Source organism: Chanos chanos, chromosome 9 (genome assembly GCF_902362185.1).
Source record: "Chanos chanos chromosome 9, fChaCha1.1, whole genome shotgun sequence".
NCBI lineage: Eukaryota > Metazoa > Chordata > Actinopteri > Gonorynchiformes > Chanidae > Chanos > Chanos chanos.
In genome coordinates, this window is record NC_044503.1 from 18,590,006 (window position 1) to 18,605,403 (window position 15,398).

The 15,398-nt window shown below is 38.8% G+C and overlaps 3 protein-coding genes across 3 annotated transcripts; all 3 read left to right on the plus strand.

Moving 5' to 3' along the window:
- Positions 1-245: 245 nt before the first annotated feature.
- On the plus strand, positions 246-742 carry nppal (natriuretic peptide A-like). Its single transcript, XM_030784423.1, has 2 exons — positions 246-329; positions 440-742. The coding sequence occupies exons 1-2, from the start codon at positions 246-248 to the stop codon at positions 740-742; spliced, it is 387 nt and encodes a 128-aa protein (XP_030640283.1).
- Positions 743-3,397: 2,655 nt separating this feature from the next.
- On the plus strand, positions 3,398-4,313 carry nppb (natriuretic peptide B). Its single transcript, XM_030785275.1, has 3 exons — positions 3,398-3,514; positions 3,626-3,918; positions 4,247-4,313. Exons 1-3 carry the CDS (start codon positions 3,398-3,400, stop codon positions 4,311-4,313), a joined length of 477 nt encoding a protein of 158 aa, XP_030641135.1.
- Positions 4,314-7,474: 3,161 nt separating this feature from the next.
- On the plus strand, positions 7,475-8,110 carry nppa (natriuretic peptide A). The gene is made up of 2 exons (XM_030784422.1): positions 7,475-7,588; positions 7,805-8,110. Exons 1-2 carry the CDS (start codon positions 7,475-7,477, stop codon positions 8,108-8,110), a joined length of 420 nt encoding a protein of 139 aa, XP_030640282.1.
- Positions 8,111-15,398: the final 7,288 nt, after the last annotated feature.

Genomic DNA, 15,398 nt, shown 5'->3' on the forward strand with positions numbered 1-15,398 from the left:
GCTAGAGCCTCCTTCACGTCACAATTTTAATGCCCGGTCAATTGAGGTGGAGTTTTGATGAAGTGAGCAGCAATCTTACTGATTTGCCCTCTCCTCGAGCCATGGTTGATCATTCCCTTAAGTCCTGGTGACGAAATCGCCGCAGATATAAGAACGCACCTGGAGACGAACCTTCAGCACGCGAAGACCAAACGCACAGCGGTAGTGTGATTTTACAGTGTTGTTACCTACCAATATCAACGAATATGACCGCTAACATCTATCTCGTCTGCTTTTCTTCCCTTGTCCTTTTCAGCTTCGTTGGGGCCAAGCCGATCTCCAATTTACAGGTGAGTTCCTCATACCTGGCTGTACTGCAGTCAAGTACAGGCTATTTACAAAGATTATACTTGCAAATACGTTTTTAGCACATGTTCTATTGTTATTTTACTTATTTCAGAGCCTTAAACAGCTTCTAGAGGAAGAGGAAAATACGCCCTATTTCGAGTCGGAGAAGCCGGAGACAGAGGTGAAAGACCTTAATACTGAGAAGACGGCTTTCGGTGCAGATGGAGAACACTCGTGGGAGTCTGCCGTGTGGAATTCTTCGCCTGCTGGAAAGGATGATGTACTTGCGCGACTCCTGAATGACATTCTGTCCACTTCAAAGCGCTCGTGGAGCCGATTCAAGAAAGGGGGACTGAGAAGCTGTTTTGGCGTCAGGCTAGAAAGAATTGGCTCTTTTAGCGGGTTAGGGTGTTAAATGGTACGTATGGTCGTTGTAGATAATATTGAGTGAAACTGGTCACAGCAATGCCATGAAAACTGTTTTGGATGCAAAAAATAATAATAACACCCGTTGAAAGAATAAAGAGTTATCTTGGTATGATGAGTTCTTTTATTTTTGTTCTTTCAGGTTAAATTGGTTCTGGACTAGGGCACTTGAAGTTCGCCTTACTTGAACCCTTCGGGCAGGACGTACCTCTTTATGTTTTCAAATATTGCCTGCAAGTTTACATTTTCCTTTTTCAGATTATTTAAATTTATTTAAATGTTTTGACTGTTTATGTTTTACCGTTTTACCAATGTACCTATTTATTTTCCTGTGAAAACTTGTAGACTCGCTAAAGACTGTATACTGCAGCGAAATAAATATTTTGCATAATAAGTATGTCTGACATTTCATCTGGCGTTGAAGAATCAGAAGATGTGACAGACGAATGGCTATGTCTGGCCAATATGATAAGTCATGGCAGTACGCACCCTTAAATGAACATAAAGTGGTAGAGCAACATTTAAAACGTTGTATTCAGTTCTTTACAAACATTTAATGATCTAATTGCTTGGTCACATATTTAATACAAAGAAGTCACCACGTATAGGCCTACGGGAAAAACGATTTCAGAGCGGTTGTAAAAGTTCACTCAGGGAACGTTCACTCCTAAGGTTTCAGCGATGTTCAGTTAAATCATGCCAATGTTAAACGCCAGTCACAGTCAAAATCAAAGTCTTTCAGTAATCATCATCATCATCATCAGCGCTGGCAAATGATACCTTGATCTAACTATAACTTTTCTTGAAGGGCAGTAGACTAGTATTATCAAACCTAAATCTTTGGGAATGACATTTTAAATTCTGTGATATTAAACACGCACGGATGGAACTTCGGAACTTTTCATTTGCCTGTATAAAAAGGATCACCATCTTTGGTTGAATACTAACCTAAGAAAGAATTTTAAGAGACCTGAAAACATTCGGTGGTGGGCAATCTCACACAGAAAAGATGTTTCACGCTGATTTGTAATGAGGGTCACATCTTCTGATAAAGATAAATATACTCTTTGTAATATAATACACGGAATCTTGTGTTCTGTCACACGGTTTGTTTCGATTTTGTACACGGGTAGGACTGAGCAGTACAACAAAGTGTAGGGCAAAAATGCCCTGTTTATCGATTAGCCGATTGTTGCAGAATCCTCTCACAAGACAAAAGAGAAAATGACAGATTAACGAGTTTATATGGATTTTGCGGACGAGAAAATTGAGTACAGGGAAAGTCAGGAATAATTTTATCAGATCTAACAACTTTTTTTTCAGAAACATGTGGGAAAAGGGAGGGGAAAAGTCGTCTGAATTTTACATATGAATGCAAACGTCAGTCAGCCTATTGCTTGAAACTGTTTCTCATTATTAATTACGTTGTCATGAATATCTGCAAATTTTCACACTTAATTCGGAATGCACAATGAAATGTGTAAGTATGTCAGACTAAACAACTGTGGACTAAAACCGTTGGTTAAGAGGAGAAGAACTGCTTTGCTTGTGTATCTTCTTTCATTTTTCGCAGGAATCAGTTTTTCAAATAAATTTTACTTTTCTAGCAATGCAGAATTGATCTGCACGGGTATGCATGCAACGACTATTTTATGACCACATTTTAATACAGAGTTTGTTGTGATGGTTTACGAATGCACTTATATGAACGTATATATAGCCTACTCATACTACATTGCACTTGCGTGTTTCACACATGCACTACTACGCAAGGTTCAGCAATATGATAATGTTTTGTCCATTGATTTGGGGTTATTGTACATATGGAAATAGACTTCATAGCCCAACTACTAAGGAAATATCAAATGAAGCAGGACCTAGTCACCTGGTTCCACATAAAAGCATCAGTGTATTAGGCATCTTCAAAACAGAAAGAAATGTTGGATGCATTAAGCTTCCATCATTTCTTTCCTGTCTTTACAATATATGTTTCTCTGTAAATAGTATTGGGGTAGTCTTATCAGCGTTTACCTGAAAACTAGTTCGCTTACACATCTGCAATGACTGCATGGATTCACAACCTACCCCTGTCAAATTTGGAAGTCTGGCATAGCCCACGTAACCAATTATGGAAGCCCTGCGTCGTAACTACAGGGCGCATAACTAAACAATGAGGCCAGTCTCCTGGGCACTTTGTTTACAAATTAAAAACAAAAGAAAACAAAACACTATGGCAGCAATATATGATAACAGTTTAAATCCTATTCTCTACCAAAGCACAGCGCCAATAAACATCCCCAATGATATTCTCCAATATGTCACTATGCCGTGGATGATATTGAGGTACTACATGCCGAGTGCTTGAGCATGAGTCTTCAGAAAAACGTTCGGGTGACGATATCATAGGCATGCTCCATATCCACTGAGACGAAGCTTTAAATGGACTCATTTCCGACAGATAGCTTTATCAAGAGAGAGTGTCAGAATGCAAACGCGATTCCTCGCATAACTGCGCTTGTCAGATTTTTAAGTATAAAAGGCCTATGTCCACTCTGTGAAAGACGTACAGAGACAGCGGCATACAGTCGTAAACTAATTCAAGAAAGAAAGAAGACAAGAGAGAATCTTACAAAATACGGACAGGATGCGGCACATCAGCATTCCTTATGCATGCCTCGTTATTTGCTTTAGTTTTCAGCTTTTAAGCGCGTTCCCCTTACAGAGCTCGGCCTTGACTTATGGGGACTTGGACGTCTTAAAGGTTGGTTTGTGAAAACTCGTCATAATATGGGCACTTTGTCAAGCACACTGGAAGCAGTCGTGTGTTTTAATATAGTGGTCTAAAATAATTTATGTTTCAATGGCTTTTCAGGCTTTACTTCACCAGCTAGAGCAGTCTGTGCCTCAGCAGAAGGACAATTTCCCCTTGCTCGACAGACTCACCGAGGCAAACTTCGAGGATACGGCACTAACTGGGGAGGAGAGCGATGCCGAACTTTACACCAGAGCAAAACCGGTGGACGAAAGAGTGTTCTTGTCAGCCAAGGATTTGAGGACTGTCAGAAATGACTCCTCCAAGAGGTCCTCTGCGTGTTTCGGGCGCAGAATGGACCGAATTGGTTCTATGAGCACCCTGGGATGCAACACAGCCGGACGCTTCAGTAAGTTTGAGCAGGAAAGACGCTCGCGTGCTCTCTCTCTCTCTCTCTCTCTCTCTCTCTCTCTCTCTCTCTCTCTCTCTCTCTCTCTCTCTCTCTCTCTCTCTCTCTCTCTCTCTCTCAGACATATACACATATACACACTTCACACACAAGTATTTCTTGTACTGTTGGGCTATGAAATGGCGCTTCGGTATAAGTTGAAATAGATGTAAATAAAAACATCCAGAGTTAACCGTCGCTTTTCATCTGGCAAAACTGATCGCTTGTGTTTCATAGCATGGGGTGCAAGACTGATCTGATCGTCTATGCTTTTTCTTTGTCTCTGTTCTCAGATCCAAAGAGGAAATGAGGTCTTACCTGGATCCCAGAGCTGCTATGTCATTACCTAGGCTACTATGAACTCGAAATGTTATTCTTAACTATGCATATTTATTTTGATATTTATTGAATTTTGTCAATAGTGTGCCTATATATTTCTATATAATTGTGAGACTGATGTCGAAGTAGTTGTAATGACTCAACATTTTAATTTATAATAAATGTTTACAACTTATTAAAACTATTCTTGATTATTTCTTTTTTTTCCTTCTGACCCCTTTAAGGTTTGTTTGGCCCTTTTCAAACATGTATAAAGAATTATTCTTAGTGTATACTTTTTCTCATAGTACAAGTGCTATTTAAAGATCGGAGAACACCACAGAGAAGAACAGTAACATGATCATCAAGAGTAACAGCTCCATTTATTGATTTGAGCTATACAGGCCTGTCACCATCCCGTTAATAGGCGTGGCCACGCGCACATGCTGTGATAGGCTACAAAATTGTTCCACTAAAGACCTCTGAATAGATATTATGAATAATATTTTACAATAAAATGTGAACAAATATGCAAGCAAATCAAAGATGAAGATTTAGTTATAAGGCTGTTTTAAACTAACACCAGCTAAAACTAAGTTCATCGGACCAAGACAATTTCCTCACCCTCCAATGACTATTAATGTCTTGTAATTGAACTGTTCACTCAAGATTCCACTACAACTGACAACAAAGTCCAAGCACTCAAAAGTGACTGACATAGGTCTATCATAATCACTGTTCATCCACTGTCAGCTCTCCTGTGACTATGTTTCTTCAGAGATTTACATATTATACATGTGCTCTTGGGCTTGACTTGCAGTAATGAGACAGTTTTATGAGAATCATCCCTTTTTCAGTGCTAAACTAGATTTAAGTATGCCTGCTGTAGCATAAGACTATTAAAATGTCAACATATACTGAAACATTTGTTAAATGATCTGCTGAGAAGTGGTCAGCTACACTTCACACTTCAGACAAGCTGAGGATACCCGCCATGGTACCCACCTGGTATTTAACCTCCAGTAAACCCTGCAGTCTGACAGCCATTCCTATGAGTGATATTGCTTTATGCTCCAATTCTTATGCCAAGCCTTTCTAAAGCTGAATCACTGGTGTAACAGACAAATCATATGAAATCTATAATATTGAGGCATAAATGAAAAAAATGATAAATCAATACAAGTCACAGGTCACAGATTATGTGGAGACAGAATGTAAATTTTGGTATAAACTGTTAACCATTTTGGTGGATAACTCAGTGTTCCTGGTGTATGTCAGTGATTTAATACTGGCTAGTGTTTGCCTTGGAGAGTCAAATGAAAAGAATTGTACTGGACACAGTGTACTGGACATCTCAAGTTTAATGATTCAGCACCACGGAGAGCGAAGGCTCCCGAGAGAGAGTCAAAACGCCTTTTGCTTGGTCACGTACGTGATTCAGTATGAGGGGTGGAAGTAACAAAAATTAACTGATGACAATTGATGTGATGAAAATGCATGTGAATTAAAAATAGAGCAGTGATAATGGATGTGAAATAGAGTAATACATTACCAAGTGATTTGATTCATTTAAAGCTGATTTGATTAAAAGTCGTGATATGATGAAAACAGAGCCATGTTTCATCATTTTCATTCATCTTTCATAATTCTCAACACAGAATTGCCATTTATCATTTAAGGAAAGTAGAGTCATGGGTGGAAGTAGCTAAAATTAATTGATAAAATGGAGGTGATGAAAATGCATGTGAATTGAAAAATAGAGGGGTAAAAATGTATGCGAGCTGAAAAATAGAGTGAGAAATTGTCAGTTGATTTGATAAACTTGATAGACATTTTATTTGAAACAGCGTTGCTCTGATACTCAACTTGACTGACATTTATCATTTACAGTAAGAAATTTTTGTTACTTCCATTTATCGTTTACAGCAAGCAATTGTGTTACTTTTTCCCAAAATGTCAATCAAAAACCACGCCCACTGATGAACTGATTGAGTTTTTGGCTCTCAACTTGCAGGGAGCTGATGACGTTGTACCTCTTCCAAGAATTAGAATTATGGATGAGGCTGTGTTTGAGCCCACCGGAAGACACGGATATGTGACAGAAGGAGTGAGATCTGCAAGGAGGGGAGAACTTGTCGCCCTCTGAGCATATTTGCACAGTAATAGGTGGACAGTGTTACGGTGCACGTTGCCTTCATTGCTTCCCATCATAGCCTCCTGCGGAGTGTCATTTAGGAAAAAGTTAAAGCAAAAGTTGAAAGTGTTAATAGAGCTGTATTTTGCAGGAAAACCTGTTAAGAATTGGACTTTCCAAAAAATTCAGACTGACAAAAAAGTACAATGTAGGAGTAATTTGGATCAGAAACAGAAAAGGTAGGAAATTGTTTTTTGAGTTGATGTCTGAGGCTGTTTCATGAAGCAATAAAGTGAACTGGCATACTAAAAAGGTCATGATTTGTCGTCACCATCTACCAAAGTAAACTAATGTATTAAAAAGGTCATTGTTTAACCTAATCATCTCAGGTCATTGTTTAACCTAATTATCTCATAGCCCTCATTCGGTCTCAGGTGGCAAGGCTGGTGTGATTTGATTCTAAAAACTGATTTTTATTTATTCATTTATTTTTGTTGTTGTCGTTGTTAAAAATACTAAACGATCAGTCAAATTTAGTCAGACTGTTTTTCTAAAAAAGGTACAGGTTGTGCCAGGAATATTGTGAAACAAGGGTAGCCAATGTGACTTACAAGTCATTTAGAAAACCTGACTGCAGTGAACGCCATGTTGAACTGAAACAATCCAGTAGTTCTTGGTTTCACATCCTATATTGAGACTAACTGATTGTGTTAACCCTTTATGGTATTTTTGGTTAAGAGAAAGATATCTGTTTGGCAATGATGTAGTGATAGAACAATGCTAAGCATTCATGTCATGTCTGGGCATGGCCCATTAGTCCAGCCCAGAGGTCAGCAGCTTGTGTCCACGTTGCCACACACATCATGCTTTCCTGCATCACGTAGCACCCAACAGCCACTTAAAAAGGAGATCTGCCACAAGGCCTTATCAGACAGAAGGTGTCAGAATGCACTTGAGACAATTAATAAAATGATGAGCCAACGGAGAGCCGGTTGTCTCCGGCCCGGCTTTAAAAGAGGGACCCAGTGAGAAAAGTAGAAGGCAAACCGAGTGCCAAAGGAAACCAGCCATGATCCGAGGAATTTTCCTTACAGGACTGTTGATCCTTCTTTGTCAAGAGATGCACGTAATGACTCATGTGCTGAGCCGACCAAACTCTGCAAACACCATCGCTAAGCTAAAGGTATGCCTTCCGTATTTATGAGAGCAAGCATGCTTGGAACAACATTTGAATAGCCAGCATATCTTTTCATTTGACTTTTAATAGATGCAGTGGTCAAAAAGTGTTAATAACAATAAAAAGCAGTTTTTTTATTTGAAAGATGTATTTGAAACTTGGCTTGCTTCAAAAGTACATTACAATTCAGTGCTTTAATACCTGATCTCATCTCACCCTCAGGGCTTTTTGCAGCAGTTTGAGGAAGCCTTGGCCAGTGAGGAGCCAGCTGACAAAGCCGTGGATTATGAGGATGCTACCCTCTCTACAGAGCAGGGCCAGCCTGAAATGGCATGGCAAAGTGACAGCGAGGCCCAGAACACAGCCAGGGAAGATGGCACTCCTCGCGGGGGGTACGAGGCACAGAGGAACCGCCTGATGGATCTGTTGACAGCCACCCGGAGCAAAACTTTCTCTGGCTGCTTTGGAGGGCGACTAGACCGCATCGGGTCATCAAGCGGCCTTGGCTGTAACTCAAAGAGAGGTTAGCGCCACTGGCAGAAGGCTTCTTAAGAAAGACTGGCATTAACCTGTTTTAATATGACTCTACTTTCTTGGTACAGAAGTCACAAAAATGAAGTCAAAATAATGTACTGAAACCAACAGATAATGTACTGAAAACAACAGAATTTTTAAGAGGGGCTGTGCATTCCATACCTGTAAAGAGCAAAAACCATATTCAAAATAGCTCTTGGTAGTTTCACAGCAAATATTTTGTTTATTAAGTGCCATATTACATTGTGCTGTTTAGATCATTCACTTTATCACCATTAGACAGCTAAGCCCAAACAGCTTTCTTCACTTTCTGTAAAGTGAAATGCATTGTCCTTAAAACATCACACTTGTTTTTCTTTTTGCCAAAATATGAAAGAAACTTCTATGCCATATTCATGTTTTATTTGTTTAATACTCTTCAGGACATTACCTGGAGACATTGTGTTTTAGTATATTTCTATCTATTCAGTTCGTTTTCTTACATGTGTGTACATTTCCTTTACATTTGAAGTAGGAAGACACAGTGACTTTGTGAATTACTTATTTGTGAACACTAGCTCACATATGAATAAAGAATTGATAACAACATCAATGACAATAAACTGTGTGCCTAATGCTATTGCTTTATTCATACCACAACAAATCACAATAAAACTGTAAAAAGCGTGCAAGACTTACTTTAGAGTTACAAAAGCATTAAAAAAGATTTAACATTTTCTGTCTCAAACTCTCAATAAAGAACCACATAGAAGATGTATAACACTCTGTATATGTATCTGTATAACACTCTTTATAGTCTCTGGATATTATTCAACTTTCATTTGACTGTAGTATGGCTGAGAAGCAGAGTGATATTTGAGGGAAAGCATGAGAACATGGTAATGGTCATTACAGATGAAGATTTTGGCTTGACAACAAGCATAGTAACCTGCTGGTTTCAAACTCCACCCCAACAAATGTCTTTCATTATACAACTGCATACATTTGTTTCTGTGAAGTAGAGGTGTACAGAGACGTCATTATCTGTACCTGTATCTGTTCAGCCAACAAAATGATCTGTCTCCGTATCTCTATTCGGTTAGTAGACTGGAAGTGTGTGGCTTACACTGGAAGTCACGTAAATGGGGCAAACGTTGTATTTTCTAACCAAGATTGACTGGCAATGCAATTTTAATGCCATAAAAGCATCAAATTAGTTTAATATTTGTATATAACTAATTATGAGATATATGTCAACATCCTCATACGGTACTTCTCATCTCTCATGCTCTCTTTTTGTATTTTTATTTTTAAGTTATGTGGACTGTATGACCCCCCCCCCCCTTTAACTGGAGGACGCTGAACAGTCAGAAACTGAAAAAAGTTTTATAAATCGAAAAATTCTGTTCTGCATTGGAAATAGAAACTACTTACAGTAAAGGCATACAGAAAAGTATCCTTTAGCTGAAGGAAATCATCTTTTCAGTAATGTGTAGTAAATGATATGACTTTCGACTGTTTTTTAATGCAGGAAATGAACACATACAACTAAAAAGTACAAGTTCTAAGCTTCATTTTGATGTATAGGTTGCGGGGGTCGGTCACTGCTTATCTCGCTAGCTCCCGTACCTGACTCGGTACCGAATCACTTTTCAACCATGTGTAGTAAATGAAACGACTAGTTAGTGAAATCAAAGTCCTATGTTGCAAACAATATGAGCATTTTATCGTGTGGCCATCCACAATGATAGGAATCGATTTGAAGAAACATAATGGCTGACGCACAAACATGTCTTCCCCCCGAATAACAACGAGCAACCTCGGGTAGAGGAAATATCCGTTTCCATCACATTATTCCTGCTTTCCTGAATAACGTATTCGGATTCGAGTACATCCTGTGAAGGTAAGAGAGTTAGATCATCCAGTTCAGACAGCCTGTCACCCAAACATCTGACTTATGCACCTGTCTAGCTTTGCAAGGCAGGAGTCTCTAAAAAGACAACTTCTGTGAAGCACATAGATACAGAGAAAACAATTAGGTTCTTCATCTCTACCAATTACCGCCAGTTGGACTAGGGAGCTGTCTGTCAGATTCATGAGTGATCACACCCCCACACCTGCAGCGTGTAAAGGCCAGAGTTAGTCACCTTTCATCAGTGTTCCCTGAGGTAACATAGGCAGATGGGAGAACACACAGCTTAGCTGTGCAGATGACAGAATGACACACAAATAGGTCAGATAGTTTGGTGGCTAATGGCATAAGGGCTCTTAACATGCCACACTGGTCATGCATCTCTCAGCCATTATGGGAGGATGTCTGCATTGTGCGCTTTACAGGTTTACACTTCAGTCTCTACACCCATCGCCTCAATACTCTGAATTTCAGTGCTTTAAAGTCTATAAACATGCACTATTTTGATGTTTTTATGGGCTGCCTGGATATCCAAAAGCCTCCATGAAACAAATTCTCCTCTCTTCAGCAGAACCTCTCAAAGAAGTCCCATTAGCCGAACAGTTAGCCTGTGTGTAAACACAGCATAAAACAGGTCCACATGCATTCAACTGCAGTACTTCTGAGAAGCAGATTAATATTTCAGGAAAAACCTGAGAACACGTTAATGGTCATTCAAACTGATGATTATGGTAACACAAAAAGTGGCCCACGGTTTCCCGTGGGTAAAGCATGGATGTTAAGAAAGATCTATGTCTTGGGTGCAGTGGTCCATAAAACTGAACTTGAATAAGACTTTGAAGAGCCACGTCAAACCTCTAGTACAGATGGTATATAATTTATGGTATAATTAGCACAATTTCGATTTTATTTTCTTGTCTTTAATTAATATCATTTTTAAGTCCTCAAGATATGTAAGTTTAGTCGTATATATTTGCAGGACTGTGTGTAATGTCCTTCTTATTAGACCTTATATCTTAACAAAAATACCTGGAAAAATTGGAAGCTTAATGATTTTTAAAGGGTTGAGTGAATTTATTGCCACTCCTTGAGGTGGAACAGAATCTCTCTCATTCATTCAAAGAATCTTTGTCGAGGTTTTGTGTCTCCATGTGGTTTACGTCCACCATGTTGGAATTTCCTATCTTTTTCTGTTAAACAAGATAACCAAACTGTGGGTCCTGAATTTATGAAGACAAATCACACTGTGAAATAAAATTAGTTTGGATTAGTAATTAGTAATTGGATTACTTAAAAGTGGGCGCTTGGTGCTGGCTTAATTTTTTAAGTTATTATTTTAGATTATATGTATAAAAATATCTGCTGAGGACCCTGTGTTTGAGGGTAAGTTTGCCATGTTGGTCTGTATTTTCATTTGAACACTGATGAACCCTGATGAAACACAACATGTCTGATCTGTATTTGCAGGTCTACTCTTACTCTCACACTGAGGTGCAGATCTATAAACATGAGGATTAAAATACATATTTCTCAGACTTTCCTCTCGTACAGCAACATTCACTTCATTCAAGGCTCAGATTTTCAGATGACATCAACAAAGATTAATGTGTAGTTACAGGCAGAAAGAATTGGATGTCACTTCGGGCCAAACTCTGCTGCGGTTCTCTCATTCCTGTCCTGTGAGGTTTAATCAATTCTTCACCTAATGTTACACATCCATCAAGCCTCCCTGGATACAGCAAGGACTGTTGAGATTACAACAAACTTCAGCAACATTAGCCAATCTGAGCAAGTATTTAGCAAACAGAAAAATGGTTCAAATGATAAGTTGACCTCTTAAAATCATGCAAGTAGGTTAGTGATCTTGTTTGACACACAACTGAATGAGTTTCTGAGGCAGTTAGTATGCCAGGCATTTGTCACTGGTCCCTCGATAACACAAGTGCAGAGGCTTGCAATGGAAAAAAAGGAAAATAGGATCATTTTCCCATTGAGATAGTCTTGATTATTAAGTGCCACACCATTAACTGCCCACCAATGGCCACTTCAGTGTGGAAAAGCGAGACCTGTGCCTGCTGAAACGATCTGTATCAGCCACATCAGGAGACATTAAGAGAGCACACTTTCCATGTCAATGCCACACTGCCAGCTTTCATTTCCCAAGAGCACTGAGCCGTGACAAAGCTAAATAAGGAAAATTAGCTCTGTTTCCGCCGCACAGGGCAACAGACACAATGCCAATTTGTGTGGCGAAAACCTGATGTATGAAGTTCATTTAAAAAGCACGGATTATTCTGGATGGACTGACAGACTCAAACCAATCCATCCAATAAAAAGCCACTTAATCAAGGGCTTCTTTCATCACCAGAGACCTTTATTTGATGAATTGTGGCAAGGAACAGGATAGTGGACTCAAACTCAAAGCAGTGGGAGATTGATATCAGAGCGTTAATGCTCCCTGCATCACATTAATCAAACTGAAAACTAAAACACTCATTGCATCCATTAAATGAGAGACCTGCCAATGTCCAACGTCTGCAGCAGTGGCGTGTCATTGGGTAAAATTATCCATCCCAGATACTGAAGACAAAGAGCCAGTTACTGAGAGACTACTGGCTTCTGCGTTTACATGAATAACTGAAAATCACTCATGTCTTCACAGAGGTTTTGTGACAATGATTTTGAGTGACTGATTTCTTACAATTTTATCAAACATCATTTGATCATTTGTACTTCATACAAAGAGAGCAAATCATACATAGAGCTGCAAGCCTCATACAGTTAACAGGGTCCAGGAAGAATGTCAGTTAGGAACTAGTGTGCCAGTTACTGAATGAATGGTACAATTTGCAAAGCCTGTTAGTGTCACCAATGCAGGACGAAATGCAGTGTCAAAGGCATTGGACTTCGGACAGCAAGCAGTATATACCAAATTTTGCTTCTATGTTCTTTGTATCCACCTACAGAATTTGTAAAGCAAGTTTGGTTACAATCACACAAAAAGGAGGGGGGGGGGGGGCACTGCTGAAATACAATGTGTTTAATATTTTTTGAGAACTTTTCTCCAAAAATAATTATTCAGAATAATTACAAAATACAGAACATTCGCTGTTTATTTTCTGTTGATGAAAGATGGAAGTAGCATGACTGTGTATTAAACAGAGGCAGAGAGGTCTGACTTGAAAACCTGGTATAAGGTTATTGCACCCCCTGATGGTCAATTGACACCAGGTACACAGTAGTATCAGGTTTACAAATCAACTTGTTTTATGACTGAAATCTTTAGGTTACCAGGGGACCGGACCTTAAAAATTTAGATTTTTGTATTTAATTCTTTGTAGCAGAATTAATGTCACATGACCTAAGAACTAATGCCAAATGACACCAGGTTTTACACAGAAGTATCAAATTTACAAATCGACTTACTCATCATGTTTTATGTGGACTGGCCACTGGGAGGTTGGCCAGACACCAGCAGAAGCTGAATGGCTAATACCAGACTTGTTTTTCAGCTATTGTTGGGTTTTCTATAGACACTGAAGGGAAAGTTTAAACTGACTGGCTGATGAGCCGGGAATTCATAATTATTTGCTTAATGTCATGGCACCTGCTAAAAAGTCAAAAGCCAAAGTCTGCCATGTCACCTCAGGGCCAGTGCACATGAATATCACCTTTGGCACAGATCTGTCATCCCATTCCTGAGATATGAGTGTATGAAAACAAAGATGTATGACTTTGTTCAAAAATGCCATGCCCATAACATTTGATTGGATAATTTAGGTTTGGACTCCAGGGATTCTTTTGAGCTTAATTTAGTAACAATCTACCAAACTGCCAGGGGCTACTTTGCAAAAGGGAGTTAAACAAAGAATATAAAATGGTAGGATATCTGATACGGCAAAAAAGGACAGATCAAGGAGGACTGTCTCTGAATGAAAACAAAGAATTGGGAGAAAAAAAATGGCCTAGTTTCTAGGTCACACAGTTCATTAGATATGGGCCAAAATGAGAACACGATTGATCTACCTCCACCATCTGCCCAGTCAGAACAAAAGGGGCGATTGGGTTCTAGCAGCTAAACTACTTGGACCCTTAACATTGAAATAGGCAGGCAAATTTAAAAGTAAATATTTAAAATATACAGACAGTCTATACATTTCATACATTCCTCATAAATGAATATTTAAGCTGTTGACAGTAGTAGACCAAAACCTGCAATGTGTACATTTCTGTTGCACTTAAAGCACATCAAAGTAAAAAAAATGTTAGTAGCAACAAATTATACATAGTTTACAAAAACAATCAAATGAACTCTTAAATTAAAAAACAAACGTGGAAATGACCTAAACAGAAAGGCCAGCATAGTGCAAAACTCTTGTTCTGTAAGCACTCCTTGTTCACTGACTCTTAACAATAAAAAGTCCCTGAAGTAACTGGCAGACCAGTTCCCCACTGTTTTCTTTGCTATACAAAATCGCTCTCAGATACGACTACAATTTAACACATGATATCTATGGCCAGGATCCCAACTGGCAACTTTCATGAGAAAAGGGAAATGTACGTTTTATTAAGCACTAAGGAGAGAAACTGAGAAAGGTATAATTGGAATGATTGCCAAGTGACATCTCATGTCTCCCTAGGCGCTAATATTAACTTTCAGTAGGAATTAAAATAATAACTGTTGGGTTGGTGCATTTGAACTGAAACATTGGGCGCATGTTTACCCACAGATCTGAATGCAGGCCTGTATCTGGTCTGAGGGGCTCCCAAACCCAACATGTTTCTGTGATTCTGTGAATCCCTTTTCTTCCACATTGGCTGTCATATGTTTACAAAAACAAAATCATACCATAAAAAAATATGAAATCACAGCCACTAGGCATGTAAGATGTAAAAATCATTTTTTGTGAATGTACAGAAATCTGGAATAAAAACACCATAAAGTACAGAAATAATCCCTATTTGTACAGCACTGCGTCAAAGATGTCAAATAGTACTAGAATCCAACCTCTTTGACATTCAAATTCTTTTCATACTCAATCTCTTTTATTTTCCATCTCTTTTACACTTCCATAAAATAAAGTAAGTGAGCTTTTCCAAATGATGGCCTTAGTTTTTCTAAATCTGGCCACATCCTGATCTACACTTATAAAAGTGGAATGCCATTATTAAAGTAATGCCATTGTTATTTCTATTAAAATTCCATTTGGAATTCCGTTAACAAAATCAGACTATTTTCAATATTACTCATTATTTAGTCTTTGTATCCTTGGTACAGAATGAGAAGTGTCAGTTTTGTTCTGTTGTCTATAGCTGTCCACTGTAGGCCTCCACTGCCAGTCATGCGTAATCCTGAATACTGACTGTCTGGTTTTAGTGCAAATCACACAC

Coding starts and splice junctions, on each gene's coding strand:
- nppb (XM_030785275.1), top strand. CDS start 3,398: ATGCGGCACATCAGCATTCCTTATGCATGCCTCGTTATTTGCTTTAGT. Junction 3,515..3,625: donor GGGACTTGGACGTCTTAAAG/GTTGGTTTGTGA, acceptor ATGGCTTTTCAG/GCTTTACTTCACCAGCTAGA. Junction 3,919..4,246: donor ACAGCCGGACGCTTCAGTAA/GTTTGAGCAGGA, acceptor CTCTGTTCTCAG/ATCCAAAGAGGAAATGAGGT.
- nppa (XM_030784422.1), top strand. CDS start 7,475: ATGATCCGAGGAATTTTCCTTACAGGACTGTTGATCCTTCTTTGTCAA. Junction 7,589..7,804: donor ACACCATCGCTAAGCTAAAG/GTATGCCTTCCG, acceptor TCTCACCCTCAG/GGCTTTTTGCAGCAGTTTGA.
- nppal (XM_030784423.1), top strand. CDS start 246: ATGACCGCTAACATCTATCTCGTCTGCTTTTCTTCCCTTGTCCTTTTC. Junction 330..439: donor AGCCGATCTCCAATTTACAG/GTGAGTTCCTCA, acceptor TACTTATTTCAG/AGCCTTAAACAGCTTCTAGA.